This window comes from Pituophis catenifer, unplaced genomic scaffold, assembly GCF_029215685.1.
Source record: "Pituophis catenifer annectens isolate HBS135680 unplaced genomic scaffold, rPitCat1.0.hap2 SCAF_1, whole genome shotgun sequence".
In the NCBI taxonomy this organism is placed as follows: domain Eukaryota; kingdom Metazoa; phylum Chordata; class Lepidosauria; order Squamata; family Colubridae; genus Pituophis; species Pituophis catenifer.
The window spans coordinates 51,345,493-51,361,245 of NW_027256881.1; the positions used below are offsets into that span (position 1 = coordinate 51,345,493).

At 39.3% G+C, this 15,753-nt stretch overlaps 1 protein-coding gene across 1 annotated transcript in view; it reads left to right on the plus strand.

Moving 5' to 3' along the window:
- Positions 1 to 242: 242 nt before the first annotated feature.
- FBXO28 (F-box protein 28) overlaps positions 243 to 15,753 on the plus strand; it is a 28,888-nt gene continuing 13,377 nt past the window's right edge. The window contains exons 1-2 of the mRNA XM_070949365.1: positions 243 to 472; positions 15,244 to 15,353. Coding sequence (XP_070805466.1) covers positions 254 to 472; positions 15,244 to 15,353 — 329 coding nt within the window. The 5' untranslated portion in view covers positions 243 to 253. The remainder of the gene's footprint in view (positions 473 to 15,243; positions 15,354 to 15,753) is intronic.

Sequence of the window (15,753 nt, forward strand, 5' to 3'; positions counted from 1 at the left end):
AAGTTTGAATACTTCGACGACCACTACCGTAGTAGCCGAAAGGCGTCTGGGACGGGCTTGCAGAGAAGCCTCAAGCTAGCAGCCTAAACCCGAGACTGCGGAATTCGAAAGGCTGCGGGAACAATTCGACTCCGAAGCTGCAGGAGAGCGCGGGGGCCTCCTGTCTCTTTAACTGTGTCGCCGAAGAAGGAGGCGGTAACGTTGCCACAGGAAGTGCCCCCTCCCGGAGCCGAGGAAGGGAATAGGCCCCAAGATGGCGGCAGTTGTAGCGGCTGAGCGGCTCCTGTCGGAAGGGGAAGGAGGCGCCATGGATTCGGCGCGGCTCTCCCCACCTCCGCTGCCACAGCCCCGCGGGGAAGCACCGTCCCTGGAGCAACTCCCGCAGAGCAACACGCTGGTGGGGCTGCCCATTGTGGCCATCGAGAGCATCCTCGGCTTCCTTTCCTACGACGAGACCAGCCAGCTCCGCTTGGTGAGGGGCTGAGTTGCGGTGGGATCGAAGGGGGGGGGGGTGCTCGCGAAGAGGAGGCGCTGGGTCTCGGCTGGGTGGGATTTGGGGACTCATGTGGGGGGGGGGGCTTTCTGTCTCCCACCTTCCCGACCCCTATTGCGGGTCGCCAAGTATTTCCTCTTAGGCACAACCGAATCGAAGTGTAGCTCTTCCTTTCCCCTAAACTCCCAAGATTAGCTTCTTGGCTGTTTTTGTTTTAATTGGAAATGCCCTGGGGGGGGGGTCAATACAAAGGATGGGGGGGGGAAAGGCCAGTGTGGCCGAAGTTGGAGTCGGAATGGATGACCTCCAGGGCCTCTTTCTTTGAAGCATTGCTTGGAATGAAAAGGTCTAGTTTACTTTTTAGGAGAAGGGATCCCCGGTTTGAGGATCCCATGATGGAACTCCTTTATGAAGGAAAGGAATCCCTCGGGTTCTCCATCTTATTTGGGTTCCCCTAGCTCTGGCATCCCTCCTCTTCTCCACCCACTTCTTATCTTTTGACTTGCTTTAAAATGCTCCTTCCTCAGGTCTTTACTACATAGCAGTTTCCACAACTGCTTCTTTCTCCCCGGATTAGATTTCCTCATGCAGAATTTATTTTCTTAGGCTATCTACAGGAAAGGTATGGGTAAATATACTGTATATTTGGGGCCTATAGGAGGATGATACTGATACTTTTTAAGCAATAAGCATATGCTTTACAACCATTAGAAACATGATAAAGACCCATACTCTGAACTCCCATTAGTCCAGATGCAGAAAATGTATGGGATTAATGAAAAGGGAGAGAAATGTGTAGAAAAGTAGAAGTGTCTTTGTTGTATTTTTTAAGTATTTTGGTACCAGAACAAGAATTAAGATAAAATAAAAGGTGCTGGAATATAATTAAATGGGAACATAATCTAATAATCATGTGTGTATAAAATTCTTGTTAAATTACTGTGCTTCATACAGTTTTATTACAAGGCATATTATATATGGCTTTAATATCAGTTATATTCCACCTTTATTATTTTTTATATTTATTGTTTGTATAAATAACTCAGAGCAACAAATAGTAGAAAGTAGCACTGCTGAAAATGATTGTAGTTTGCTCTTCCTGTAAATATTTTCTGAAAAAAATTGAATCTGATTATAGTTTAGGGTGATCATAACAACTTTTAATACATATGGGGCTGCAACTTCCATCATCCTATAGAATGTGGCTGGGACTGATGGAGGTTATTGTCTAAAACTTGCAGGCTCTATATGGGAAAGACTCTAGAGACAGTTGCCTTATCTTTGTTTGCACCAACACATGCAGAAAGTACTGAGCATTTTTTCTTGATATTACTGTGGAGAATATAGTTTTGTTCTTACAACCAAAGGACCAATTAATCCTATGTATAATAATGTTAAAAGTCAAATATGCAGACAGATCTGTGCCAACTTATCTGAGAGTAGGGTTGCTTTACCTGGAAATGCATGAAAGATACTTCTATGTGAAGGATCATTTAGTTGAGTTTTAAAAATAAATTATTCTTGCTTTTGCTGCCAAGGCTATTCAGTATTTTGTGACAGTTTATTATTAACCACAGAATTTTGTCTGTTTTGTTAGAACAGTATGGCATGTTCTCAGTAGAATAAGGAGTTAACCAGTGTTAAAGCTGAGAAAATTTATCCAATTATAAACTCCATTTCCACCTTGCAGTTTTCATTGTCTCTTACCTCTGCATCAAGCAGACTGCAGCTCTTTAAAAATAGACACATGTTTAGATATCTTAGGAACCTCACAAAATGTCTCCTTGTTAGAACAATGGCTTATAAAAGAAAATGTGCAGTATTGCTTTTGTGCTGCATCCCTCTGATCAGTACTGAAATCCAAACTTATTGCAGCCCAGTCTTATGCATTTTTCTCTCAGAAACAAGTTTATTTATTGGGGTTTCTTTTCAAGTAATTAACTTTAGGATTGCAGACTTGATGTTATTAGAATTGATGTAGCTTGATCCTTGCTTTGAAAAAACTGTCAAACTATTGTGTTCCATTGATCATTATGATATTTAAAATTAGGCTGTGTACACTGTGAAAGCATTATAAGGAAGTTAAATTGGGTCTCTAGGTGATTGTAAAATAACAAGTCAATCCTTTTGATTTGCCAAAGTAAGTATTTATGTATTGCAGACATCAAACAGATGTAGCTAAGCAACCAAACACACTCAACCTATTTTCATTTTACCTAGCAATTTGCATGAAAACTCTGGGTTAGTTTTTTTCCAACTTCTGTATCTGGAAGAGAAAGTACATAATAATACACAGTAATAATTTACCATGATAAATTAATGCAGTACAAGACATATAACATGTGAAATACATTTTCACAGTAGACCATAATTTGATTGGCTGGAACTATAATTTTACTAAGCCTTACTGTGGTGTGCTTGGTTTTGGCTAAAATAATCTCTGAACTGAGTCTTTGGTTTATAAATTATGATTTATGGTTTAATATATAGTGTACAAACAGCTATTACAATGTAGCCAAAGCATGATTAAAATCATGGTTTAGTGGTATACCTGAACCTGGCTAATACCTTGACTAGAAGATATTGAGATAAATTATTTTGGAATCCTATCTTCTATTAAACTTTAAAACATATATTGCATAAAGATAAATTTTTATCTGTCTCCTTAAGAAAACAAATATTTTTAGATCCTCTCAAAAATTTATTTTTCCCCTTCTAACATTTGCTTTTTTTAATTTAACTGTTGATACACTGCTTAAATGAAAACTAAACATTGACTTTATATTATATTAAAACTATATACTGTAGCTGGTGTTTGAAGAACACTTGGCAGCCATGGACTAGCAAGTAGTCATGCAACTAAAAGAAGAGAAATCTAGTTTATTATGCAATTAATTAACCAATTTTATAAATATTTTCCAGCCTTCTAATAATATGCCTCTATAGTTTATAAACCATAGCACCAGTCTTGTTTTTTTTTCAGCAAATCATGAATTGAGCAAATAATGTCTTAACATAACAAGGGGAATGTATTTTTAACATGCTTTGGTAATTGCAGTCTTTTGTTTTACTTTTAACAGTTTTTGCTAGGCTCCACTGACACATACATATAGCACATAATAAGTTATAACAACCTTTTATTTCTAAAGTTTTTTAAAAATCCCTGATATATATTTCCAAAAGTAAGCTGGAATAAAGCAGTTCTTGATAATTATATATGATTCTTTAACCAAATGTCTAGGAGAGATTGGTTGCCTTAAATTGGTGTCCATGTATTTCTTTTAATTCTCCATGTAACATGGTCTGCTAAATATTGAAAAGAGGGGTCCTTGGTGTTTTCTGACCTTGGTTGTTTTCTTGCCAATGTTTCATTACTCAAACTACATAGCATCATCAGTGGTAGAATGATATTGAAAGACAAAATATCCCATTTCTGGGGAAGCAATGGCCAACTAAGACGGCTTCACTGTTAACATAGGCAATAATCATGGTGGAAAGTGGAACCGGTGAAGGAAGCAGCTTCCCAAGTTCTTCTCTGGATGAAGGAGAGAGACTTGGAATCACTTGGGTGTCCTTGCAGATAGTCCCATAAAACAGCGATCTCCAACAGATTTTAGAGCTCTGGGAGTTGGGAGGGACAGCAATGCCCAAGCCATGGTTTGGAGTCTTTCAAAAAGACAGTGAGTTTGCTCACTTCCCTTCTTAATCACTTTTATTGGAAGTAGCTTATAAATTGCTTTTTGGACATTAAGAATGTCCAGTTTTATTATACCGGGTGATTTTCCTCCAACCTGGAGTGAAAGGAAATTTAGGTAAGTTGAACCTTTAAACTTAAACCCCTTTTTAAACTTGGAAATAAGTTACAAAAGGGTGGTTTTGTAAAAAATTTAAATGGACTAGAGGGCCAGATTGACTGAAAACAAATCTTTGAAAAAGTTATAAGAATATTTCCAGTAATTTATTTAAAATCTTATTAAAATATATGATGATTGAGTGTAAATTTAAGAAATCTCTTCCTGGGAAAAAGTTCTGGTTAAGAGGAAGAGACTTTGAAGGCTGGTTAGTAGAGGCAGCCAGAAATAATTAAAGATTATAATTAAAGGATAATTCCCATTAATAGAGAATGGAGAAATATATTTTAACTCTGGAAGAATTTAGGAAGATTTGGCAACAATGTACCCAGAACTTACTCTTTAGACTGTCTGACATAATAAAAACGGGCTTAAAAGAAAAAATAGAAGAGGATGTAACAAAATGAAGTTGTTTCAAAATAAATTTAAAATTGACAGGATACAGGATACAAAAATGATATTGGCAAAGATATTAAGCAGGACCTACAAATGAAACTGGCTGACATTTTAATAGTTTAAAAAAAGGGTCACATACACAATATATACAGTATACAAAATAACAGAGTTGGAAGGGTCCATCTTCCTGCTCAAACACGGAACCCTATACCATTCAAGACAAGTGGCTATCCAATCTCTTCTTTAAAACCTTCAGTGATAAAGCACCCACAACTTCAGGAAGAAAGCCAGTGGTTAGTTGTTCTCCTTAGTTTTAAGTTGGATCTCTCCTTGATAAGTTTCCATCTGTTACTTCTTGTCCTGCCCTCAGGTGCTTTAGAGAATAGGTTGACCCCCTCTTCTCTGTGGCAGCCCATCAAATATTGGAAGACTGCTATCATGTCACTCTTAGTGCTTCCCTTCATTACACAAGACATGCCACCCAGTCCCTACAACCGTTCATTTTATACATTAACCTCTAGTTCCCTCCCTAATCCTCTTCGTTGCTCTTCTCTACACTCTAGAGTCTCAACATGTAGATGATTTTGAAAGGTCTATCTCAAGGTGGTGGCAGCAACATGTGCCATGCAGTCTTTATCTACATGTTGGATTATCAACCTGAAATTAATAAAGCCATTGGGGAACCAGTTTAATATAGTAGTTAAGATATCAGGCAGAAACTAAGAGACTGTTGAGTTCTAGTCCTACTTTAGACATAAAGCCAGCTGGGTGACCTTGGGTCATTCACTCACTTTCAGCCCTAGGAAAGAAGCAGTGGCAAACCACTTCTGAAAAATCTTGCCAAGGAAATTGCAAGGATTTGTCTGGCAGATGCCAATAGTGTAAAAACTGACTTGAAGGAACAAAAATAATACATTAGATATTATCCAAAAATCTAAGAAAAGAAATTTTTCTTTGATATTACAGTATTATCAGTTTAGACATACAAGAAAGGAAGATGGGAGGTCAGGAAGAAGATTGTTTGTGAAAAGCTAGAATAAAAAGATAATTATATATAATGGAAAGAAAGATCCAAGTGCCATAATAGTATAAAATTTGTTCTATAGCATCAGATTCACAGTTTGTCTTTATTTGTTCATAGCTCTGGAGATACTCATCTATTAATCAGAAGGCTAGTGCCATTTAACTTCCATTTATAGGTAACCAGTGTTGGTTATTAGTAAATTCAGTCCTTAAAAGGTCATCTTTGGACGTGCCACTATAACATCAAGCAATAATAACCTCTGTAAGCTCTGCTGAATTTTATTATTTTATAAATACTGTACTTATTGTATTTTTATGCTGCTATTTATTTCATTATATTTCCTCTAATGAATGATACACCTTAGCTTCAGATAATTTTGTAATTTGTTCTGATATACACTTCTTTAGTCCAGTAAATGCTGATAATAAAATAATTCTATCAGTGTCTTTTTAAAAAAAAATGTAAACAAATAAAGGCATAGTTTGATGCCATTGTTTGATAATCTCCATTAGGGCTACACAAATTCTTCAAAAAATGTGTTCTCTGGAACACATTGGGATATGTACAGGCAGACCTCAACTTACAACCGTTTGCTTAGTTACTATTCAAAGTTACAACTACACTGAAAAAAGTGACCTATAGTTGTAATTTTCACACAACTGTTGCTGCATCCCCATGTGATGAAAATTTGAGCTCTTGGCAACTGGCATGTACCGTATTTTTCGCACTATAAGATGCACCAGACCATAAGACACACATTAATTTTAGAGGAGGAAGTAAGAAAAAAAAAATCTGCCTCTGCCTCCCAGCATCCATCTGGTATTCATCTGGCTAGCGTCCTTGCAGCAAACAGCCTGGTCAGCTTCAGCATGTTATTGCAGTCCCAGCACATGGCTCATCAGGGCTCGGCTCTGTTGCGCCCACCACTGGTCAACAACTGAGCTGCCACTGCCGGGGAACACTGGAACCTTTGCTGTCAAGCAGCTGATTGGCGGTTGGATTGGAAATGCTCATGAATTTAACAAAAAGCCAAGGAATGTTTGATGTGTGGGAGCATAATAGAAAGCAATTAAGCTTTATGGATTGTAATTCACTCAGCATGTAGTAAATTGGTTCATGAATTAAGCATTTTGATAGGAATTATAAGAAGTGGAATGGTAACACTATGGTATATCTGATGACAAAAGACTGCAGCAAAATTTTTCAGTTTTTGCAACATTATAGTTCTCTTTATCTGATGTGCAAAGTTCTGGTCAACATGAAATACATTGTTGTTAGTTGCGAAGTTGTGTCCAACCCATTGCGACCCCATGGACAACTTTCCTCCAGGCCTTCCTGTCCTCTACTATCCCCCAAGACCATTTAAGCTCACACCGACTGCTTCAGTGACTCCATTCTCTGTCTTCCCCTTCTTATTTTGTCCTCAATCGTTCCCAGCTCTTCTCCAATGAGTCCTTCCTTCTCATTAAGTGGCCAAAGTATTTCAGTTTCATCTTCAGGATCTGGCCTTCTAAAGAGCAGTCAGGGTTGATCTCCTCTAGGACTGACTGGTTTGATTGCCTTGCAGTCCAAGAGACTCACAGGAGTCTTCTCCAGCAGTATGCTGTCTAACTTTGCCATAGCTTTCCTCCCAGGAGCAAGCGTCTTTTAATTTCTTGGCTGTAGTCCCCATGTGCTGGAGCCCAGGAAAATAAAAATTGTTCACTACCTCCATTTCTTCCCCATCTATTTGCCAGGAATTGAGAGGGCCGGGAGCCATGATCTTAGTTTTCTTAATGTTGAGTTTCAAGCCAACTTTTGCCCTCTCCTCCTTCACCCGCATCAGAAGGCTCTTTAGTTTCTCTTCACTTTCTGCCATTAGAGTGGTATCATCTGCATATCTGAGGTTGTTGATATTTCTCCCAGCAATCTTAATTCCAACTTGTGATTCATGTAGTCCCGCCTTTCTCATGATGTGCCTTGTATATCAGTTAAGTAGGCAGGGTAACAGTATACAGCCATGCCGGACTCCTTTCCCAATTTTGAACCAATTGGTTCCGTGTCCAGTTCTCACTGTTGCTTCTTGACCCACATATAGGTTTCTCAAGAGACAAATAAGATGGTCTGGTACTCCCATCTTTTTGAGAACTTGCCACAATTTGTTGTGATCCACACAATCGAAGACTTTAACGTAGACAATGAAGAAGTAGTAGATGTTTTTCTGGAACTCCCTAGCTGTCTCCATTATCCAGCGTATGTTGGCAATTTGATCTCTAGTTTCTTTCTCTCCCCCCACTCCCTCCCTCTCTCTACACATACATACACACACACACACACACACACACACGAAACATATAGTAAATGTCAAACTATCATAGTGAAAAATAAAGCTATATTTAAAGTATTTTTCTGCATTGACATTGAATAATATGTAATTCTACAGCAAAGAGTAGAAATTTTGTGACAGTATTTACTATTCTGAATAGTTTAACATCATCAACAAATCTAGTCTTTCTCCTCATCCTCTAGAAACATTTTATTACATTCACTAACCATTTATATATCCAATATTTAGAGATATAGCATAAAATGTAAACCATTTATTTGACATTAAGAAGAGGTAATTTTTGTAGATCCACTTCACTGGTTCCAGATTTCGGATATTTTATGCAGAGTATTTTTCTAGAGTGGAATTATGGTTAGAATTTATTTTTGGTTGAGTCTTGCATATAGTCTGTTGAATTACTTTACTAATATTTATGTTAATCTCATTTTGCCTTCCTTCCAAAAACCATTTTATGCATGTTTAATGATTTTAGTGATTTTTAGTGTATAAATTAAATAGGATTGATCTTTCTCAATCCATTTTGTTTCTATGGAAGCTCCAGCTGATATTGGGCTATGATTGCATAGTTCTGCTGTACCACTAGATGTCAGTGTAATACTATAATTTTGTGCATAATCTTCCCATCAAAAAACTCTTTTATATAATAACTTGTTCCTCTATATTCAGTTTTGCCATAAAAGGATGGCTAACCTCTGTTATGTTTGCTAAAATACATTCATTTAGAAATTTTTGTACTTAATTCCCTTGGGCTTATCTGAAACTAGTTGCATTATTACCTCTAAAGTGATTGTGAATAGTAGATTATTTTACTTTATTTTTGTCTGTATTAATAACTGCATTTGTAAGTGTAACAGTACTGGAAAGTGTTTTACATTCCTGGGTATTAAAATCAAACTTGGAGAACTTTGTACACTGTATTTAGGTACTGATATAAAAAAAAATATGTGATATGTTTGTAAGATCAATCATATTGTTGTGTTTTTAGAATTCTAAGTTGTTTCAGAACATCATAAAAGTAGACTTCTAAGGAAGAAGCGGGATTCTATTTAGAATACAATAACTGCCTTATATTTATTTTTATGTATTTATCTATATTCTACCTTTATTACTTTTACAAATAATCAAAGCGATGAACATATCCAACACACCTTCTTCCTCCTATTTTCCCCACAAAGGCAACCCTGTGAGGTGTGTTGGGTTGAGAGTGAATGACTGGCCCAAAGTCATCCTGCTGGCTTTCATGGCTAAGGTGGGACTCACGGCCTGCAGGTCGGATGCATCACGTGCTGGCTCCTCCCCCACCCGGTTTAGCAAAGGGGGAAAAAGTCCCGATAGTTTGACACCCCTGCCTTAGAGTCTCCCATTTTCTAGTCTGATGCTTTAACCACTAGACCAAACTGGCTCTTTCTTGCTTTCCATTTACCTCTGTTGTCATTGCAAAAAAAATGAGGAAAGTACAATACTATGTATTTGTACTTACGCATATATTTCAGATGTGTTGAAATCTCAGTAGTTTGAGTCCTCGTTTCTAGGTTTCAGAAAAATAATATTGCAAAACTGTTTTATAGTTGTAAATCAGAAGCTGTGTTTTTTTAGCAAAGTGAGGAAAGGGTTAAAAAGAATACATTTTTTTTTACTTCAGAGTTTGCTCCAATATTTGAATTGTATTTAGTGAGGCGTATGGGTGCTGCTTAAGAGGACAGAACAGCTAGCTACTGGTTGCAGAACCAGTATAGTCTTCCAGAATCTTGCTTTGCTTTGAGACGGGTTTGATTGTACAATTAAAAACTTGCTATTAAAAAACTTGCTATTCATATCTGATTTGAAGACACTACAAGCTGATTGCAATGTGAAGGACGTTTTATTTGCTTTGGAAGGACAGCTGTCCTATCTTTTGATAATTTGTTTCTGTTTAGTGGAACATGACTGAGATCAAAGAGCCGAGGACTTTGCTCTCCTTTCGTTTGCTTATTACAAAAAACTTGCTTGTTTTCTCTGTTCTTCCTTAAGTTCCCTCATGACTTTTGTTTGTTTTGTTATTATTTACATTAAAACCAGTTGTTTTAGTTTTGCCTCCTGTGTATGAAATAATAATAATAATAATAATAATAATAATAATAATAATAATAATAATAATAATAATAATAATAATAATAATAATATTTCTATACCGCCCTTCTCCCGAAGGACTCAGGGCGGTGTACAGCCAATTTAAAAACACAAGACACAACAATAATTAAAAATTAAAATAATTAAATAGATTTGGGCGATTTAAAACCCCAAAAATTAAAATACCCCAATTTAAAATTATTATATTGACAGCCCTGCCTGGCGGAACAACAGGGTCTTCAGTGCGCAGCGGAACACCCGGAGGTCGGAGATCTTACGTATTTCCGGGGGCAGTTCATTCCACAGGGTTGGGGCTCCCACAGAAAAGGCCCTCCCCCTGGGTGTCGCCAGCCGACATAACTTGGCTGATGGCACCCTGAGGAGACCCTCTCTGTGGGAACGGACTGGTCGGTGGGAGGCTATTGGTGGCAGAAGACGGTCTCGAAGGTACCCGGGTCCTGTGCCATGGAGCGCTTTAAAGGTGGTAACCAACACCTTGAATCGCACCCGGAAGACCACTGGGAGCCAGTGCAGCTCGCGCAGGAGAGGTGTCACGCGGGCACAACGAGGTGCGCCCATAACCACCCGCGCGGCCGCATTCTGGACCAGCTGGAGCCTCCGAGTGCTCTTCAAGGGGAGCCCCATGTAGAGAGCATTACAATAGTCCAGCCGGGAAGTGACAAGGGCATGAGTGACCGTGCGCAAGGCGTCCCAGTCCAGAAAGGGCTGCAACTGGCGGATCAGGCGAACCTGATAAAAGGCCCCCCTGGCCACGGCCGTCATATGCTCTTCTAAAGACAGCCGTGCGTCCAGGAGGACACCCAGATTGCGAGCCTTCTCTGTGGGGGGCAAAGATTCACCCCCAATAGTCAGCGATGGCACCTGCTGACTATATCGGGACGCCGGTAGCCACAGCCACTCGGTCTTGGAAGGGTTGAGTCTGAGCCTGTTCCTCCCCATCCAGACCCGCACGGCCTCCAGGCAGCGAGACATCACATCAAGGGCATCGTTGGGGTGGTCTGGGGTGGAGATGTACAGCTGAGTATCATCAGCGTGCAGATGACACTTCACCCCAAAACCACGGATGATCTCACCCAGCGGCTTCACATAAATGTTGAACAGAAGAGGCGAGAGGACCGACCCTTGTGGCACTCCCCATGCGAGATGCCTCGAGGTCGACCTCTGCCCCCCTGCCAACACGAACTGCGAGCGGCCGGAGAGGAAGGAAGAGAACCACGCAAAACGGTGCCCCCTACTCCTAACCCCCTCAACCGCTGCAGCATGATACCATGGTCGATGGTTTCAAAAGCCGCTGAGAGATCTAATAGGACTAGGACAGAGGAGCAACCCCTGTCCCGGGCCCTTCAAAGATCATCCACCAACGCGACCAATGCCGTTTCTGTGCTGTGCCCCTGCCTGAAGCCCGACTGGTACGGGTCTAGATAGATAGCTTCATCCAGGTGCCTGGGCAGTTGTCGTGCCACCACACTCTCAACAACCTTCGCCACAAAACGAAGGTTGGAGACCGGACGATAGTTAACTAATTCAGCCGGGTCCAGGGAAGGCTTCTTGAGGAGGGGCCTCACCACCGCCTCTTTCAAGGTGGCAGGAAAGGCACCCTCACTCAGAGAAGCAGTTATAATCCCCTGGAGCCAGCCTCGTGTAACTTCCCGGGAGGCCAGTACCAACCAGGAGGGACATGGGTCCAATAAACATGTGGCGGCACTAATCCTACCCAGAACCCTGTCCACATCCTCGGGAGCCACAGGATCAAACTCCTCCCAGATAATATTCTCAAGACCTACCCTCGTCTCCTCCCCCGGACTCACCCAGTCGGAGTCCAAGCCTTCCCGAATCTGAGCGACTTTATCGTGCAGGAATTGCACAAAATCCTCAGCTCGACCCTGCAAGGGATCCTCCCGCACTCCCCCCCCGAAGAAGGGAGTGGGTCACCCTAAACAGGGCGGCTGGGCGGTTCTCTGCAGATGTGATAAGAGCGGAAAAATGGTTAGATTTTGCCGCTTTTATCGCCACTAGGTAGGTCTTGATATAAGACCTCACCTGTGTCCGGTCGGAATCAGAATGACTAGTCCTCCAAATGCTCTCTAGGCGTCTTTTCCGACGCTTCATCTCTCTCAGCTCCTCAGAGAACCAAGGAGCCAATTGAGATCGGCATCGGGTCAGAGGCCGCAAAGGCACGACACGATCCAAAGCTCCGGCGGCCGCACTCTCCCAGGCGGCCACCAGCTCTTCAGTCGAGTCGTGTGTCAGAGTCTCAGGAAATGGCCCAAGCTCCGTCAGGAACCTTTCTGGATCCATCAGGCGCCTGGGACGGAACCATTTAGTCGGTTCCGTCTCCCTGCGGCAGGGGGAAGCGGTAGGAAAGTCCAAGTGAAACCTTTTAGCATCTCTGCCTTCTTTGTAATCTCTTGGGAGTTTTTGCATTCTTCTAAAAGTCCACTGAAAATAAGTTCCTCTGCTTTTCCCTCATTAGTATAAAAATATTCATTAACAGCTATGTGGAATTGATACCTTGTGGATTCTGAACTTATTTGATTCTTAAGGAATAATTTGAATGCTAATGTGTTTAACTTTCAAGTTGAAACATATTTGGTTTTTTTGTGAGATGATGGGTTCTATTTCCTCACAGAAGACCAGCAGAGCTCCAGCTATCTGCTACAAATAGAGTAATTGCAGGAGCTGCCATCCCTTCTTTATTGCCAAAAAACTTGATCAAACTAGCACAGGGTAGTGATTTGTGTTACACTGGAAAGATCCAGGCTCAAGTACTTAACCGTGCCTTGCAAACAATTGGCAACCAGTGCCAATACTAACACAAATGTCATTTTGAATTGCTTAATAGTATGTTGTGAGGCAACTTTAACATCTTTTCTCTAGAAGTTCTTTCTAGTTCTCTTTCTTTGTTGATAGGTTTGCATTTAAACTGTAAGCTTTAGAGCAGAGCTTGTCCTACCTTTTTGTAGATGGTAAGCTTTTTGGCACATAAGGCATCTATTTAATTTTCTTAGCAACAATATGGAAATGTTTTGCCATTGTTTTCTTTCAGATATTTTTCCAACTTTCCAATCTACCGTATAATCATGGGATTTCCTGATTGTTTTCCATAGAAGTATTTATCAAGTTAAAACCCTACTTGGCTTTTCAAATTCAGCCAAGGTGTAATAACATAGACGGCATAAACAGTATTTATTCCAATAAACCTGATTGTCTAGTCCTCTTTCTGAAAATTAAATATTATGCCCTTTGATAGAAGAAAATTAGGTGTTCAGAATAAGGATTTAAAAGCCCCAGAAATTACTTTTATGTCTCTCAAGGAAATCAACTCCCGTTTCTTTCATATATAAATTCTTATTTACAAACTCATCTTTTTTATTTATTTGCTTTTAGTGTGTTTATCAGTCTGCATAACTCTGGGTGGTTCTTAAAATCTGCAATGAAGCAATAAAGTATTGGGAAGGAATAGATTTTCATGGTATGAAACATAGAAATTGATTCCTTCTTCATATCTTTTCAGACTGCAGTGAGGTAAAAAAAATTAGATAAATATGACGGAAGAAGAAAAGGACGATATTGAGAACCCAAGCTCCAAATTTTGCCACATCTAATTTAGTAAAAGAAAAAAATGATTTGCTTCTATAATTGAAATTAAATTGTTAACAGAAACAGATTCATATCCCATTACATAAACATGGTTTTTGAAAACTATTCTCAGTCAAATCATTTTATGTATGAACAATGCCCAGTTTTGGATTATGGCTTAATTTTCTAACTAGTGGTTAAAAAACAAAAATACTATTTCAAGATGCCAATTCTCTTCTACGATAACCAACTGACAAATAGGGGTGGGATTAGTGCAGAATTATAGAAATAAATGACTTGGATTACCTCTTTTTTATTTCGCAAAGAAGCCATACCATTATATAACAACCTTTTAGATCAGGGGTGTCAAACTCATGGCCCATGGGCCAGAGGCATCATGCACTGGCCATGCCCATCCCCGGTTTAGCGGGGAAGGGGGGAAAGTCATGATATGTCACGTGACAACAACATGATGACACAAGTTTGACTCCCCTGTTTTAGATGTTTATTTCTGCTTAAACTACTTTTAAGAAGGCAAAAAAGAATATTCAATTGATAAACAAAATAGAACTGATCGTCTCCTATGCATCCATTTATCTTTGTTTAGTTATTTCTTAGCTTACTTGTTTTTTTGCAGACATTTCATTACCCAATCAGTGCTAGCACTGATGTTACCTAGTTTGCGTAATGAAATGTCTGCAAAAAAACAAGCAAGTTCAGAGAGCACCAAGGACCCTTCATGTCAACCCTGAGCTACAAATATTCTCCTTTACTTGTTATTTCCAACTTTTATATTATGCCTGTCTCCACTAGAAAAAAAAATAGAGACATTAATATATATGAGTATTGTAAATTGACATGAAAGGGCTGCTGGAATACAGAAATCATGTTCAAAATGATGACTATGAAAAGAACTCTTTATTTACTAGGCAGTTGGGATGATGATTAAAATAAAGATTACTAATTGCATTAAAACTGCCATGATTTGATTTTCTTTAAAGGTTCTTTGTATGTGATCTATTTCTTCAGAATTTCAAATCCCCATTTTCTGTTAATGCTAAGAATCACATCAAAAATATCAATTTTTAATACGTCATTTTTATGGAAAATGTCCATTTTAAAATAGAGCATTAAAGATTAATTATGGGATGAGGATTGTATTAAAAGAGCTTTGAGAAAGATTGTTTGGGAAGTTATCTAGTTCAAATCCCACCCTTAACCATGAAAACCAGTTTGATGACTTTAGGCCTGTTATTCCCGCTCAGCCCAACTCACCTCAGAAGTTGCTATTGTGGAGAAAATAGACAGGAGTATTAGGTATGTTACTACTTTGTTTATTACACACATGCACACAAGGGTAAAATCTAATAATAATAATAAAGAAGCCTGTTGCATATTCACTATTTCAGATATCTTAAATTTTGTCTTTGTATTTCCCATCTAGGTTTGTAAGAGAATGGATTTAGTCTGTCAGAGAATGCTAAACCAGGGATTTCTGAAAGTGGAAAGATACCATAACTTGTGCCAGAAACAGGTTAAAGCACAACTTCCAAGGTATGTGATCAACAAAACTGAAGGTCAGAGATAATGCAATCTAAAAATCTGTATGTATAGATGACATTCAAGAAAAACGTCCATAGACAATCATATAGACAAATATTTAACAGATGAAATTATTCCCATCTTGTGGCAGAACCATTGTTATCACATGTAAACAGAATAGCAGGGAGAGGTACCACTTGCCTCTTTTGTGTGTGCCGAATGATTTGATGGTTGGCATTCTGAGCTTGGAATGTTTTGAAAGTGAACATCATTTTCTCCCTCTGTTCAGCCGAGATTGCTGCATTCTGCTTCAGAGTCCGTTCTTTAGTAATGACATTGCACATAATAAGCTATAATACAATTGTAAATGGTCCTGATTTTGAAGGTCTATATAGAGATTCAGATTTCATCA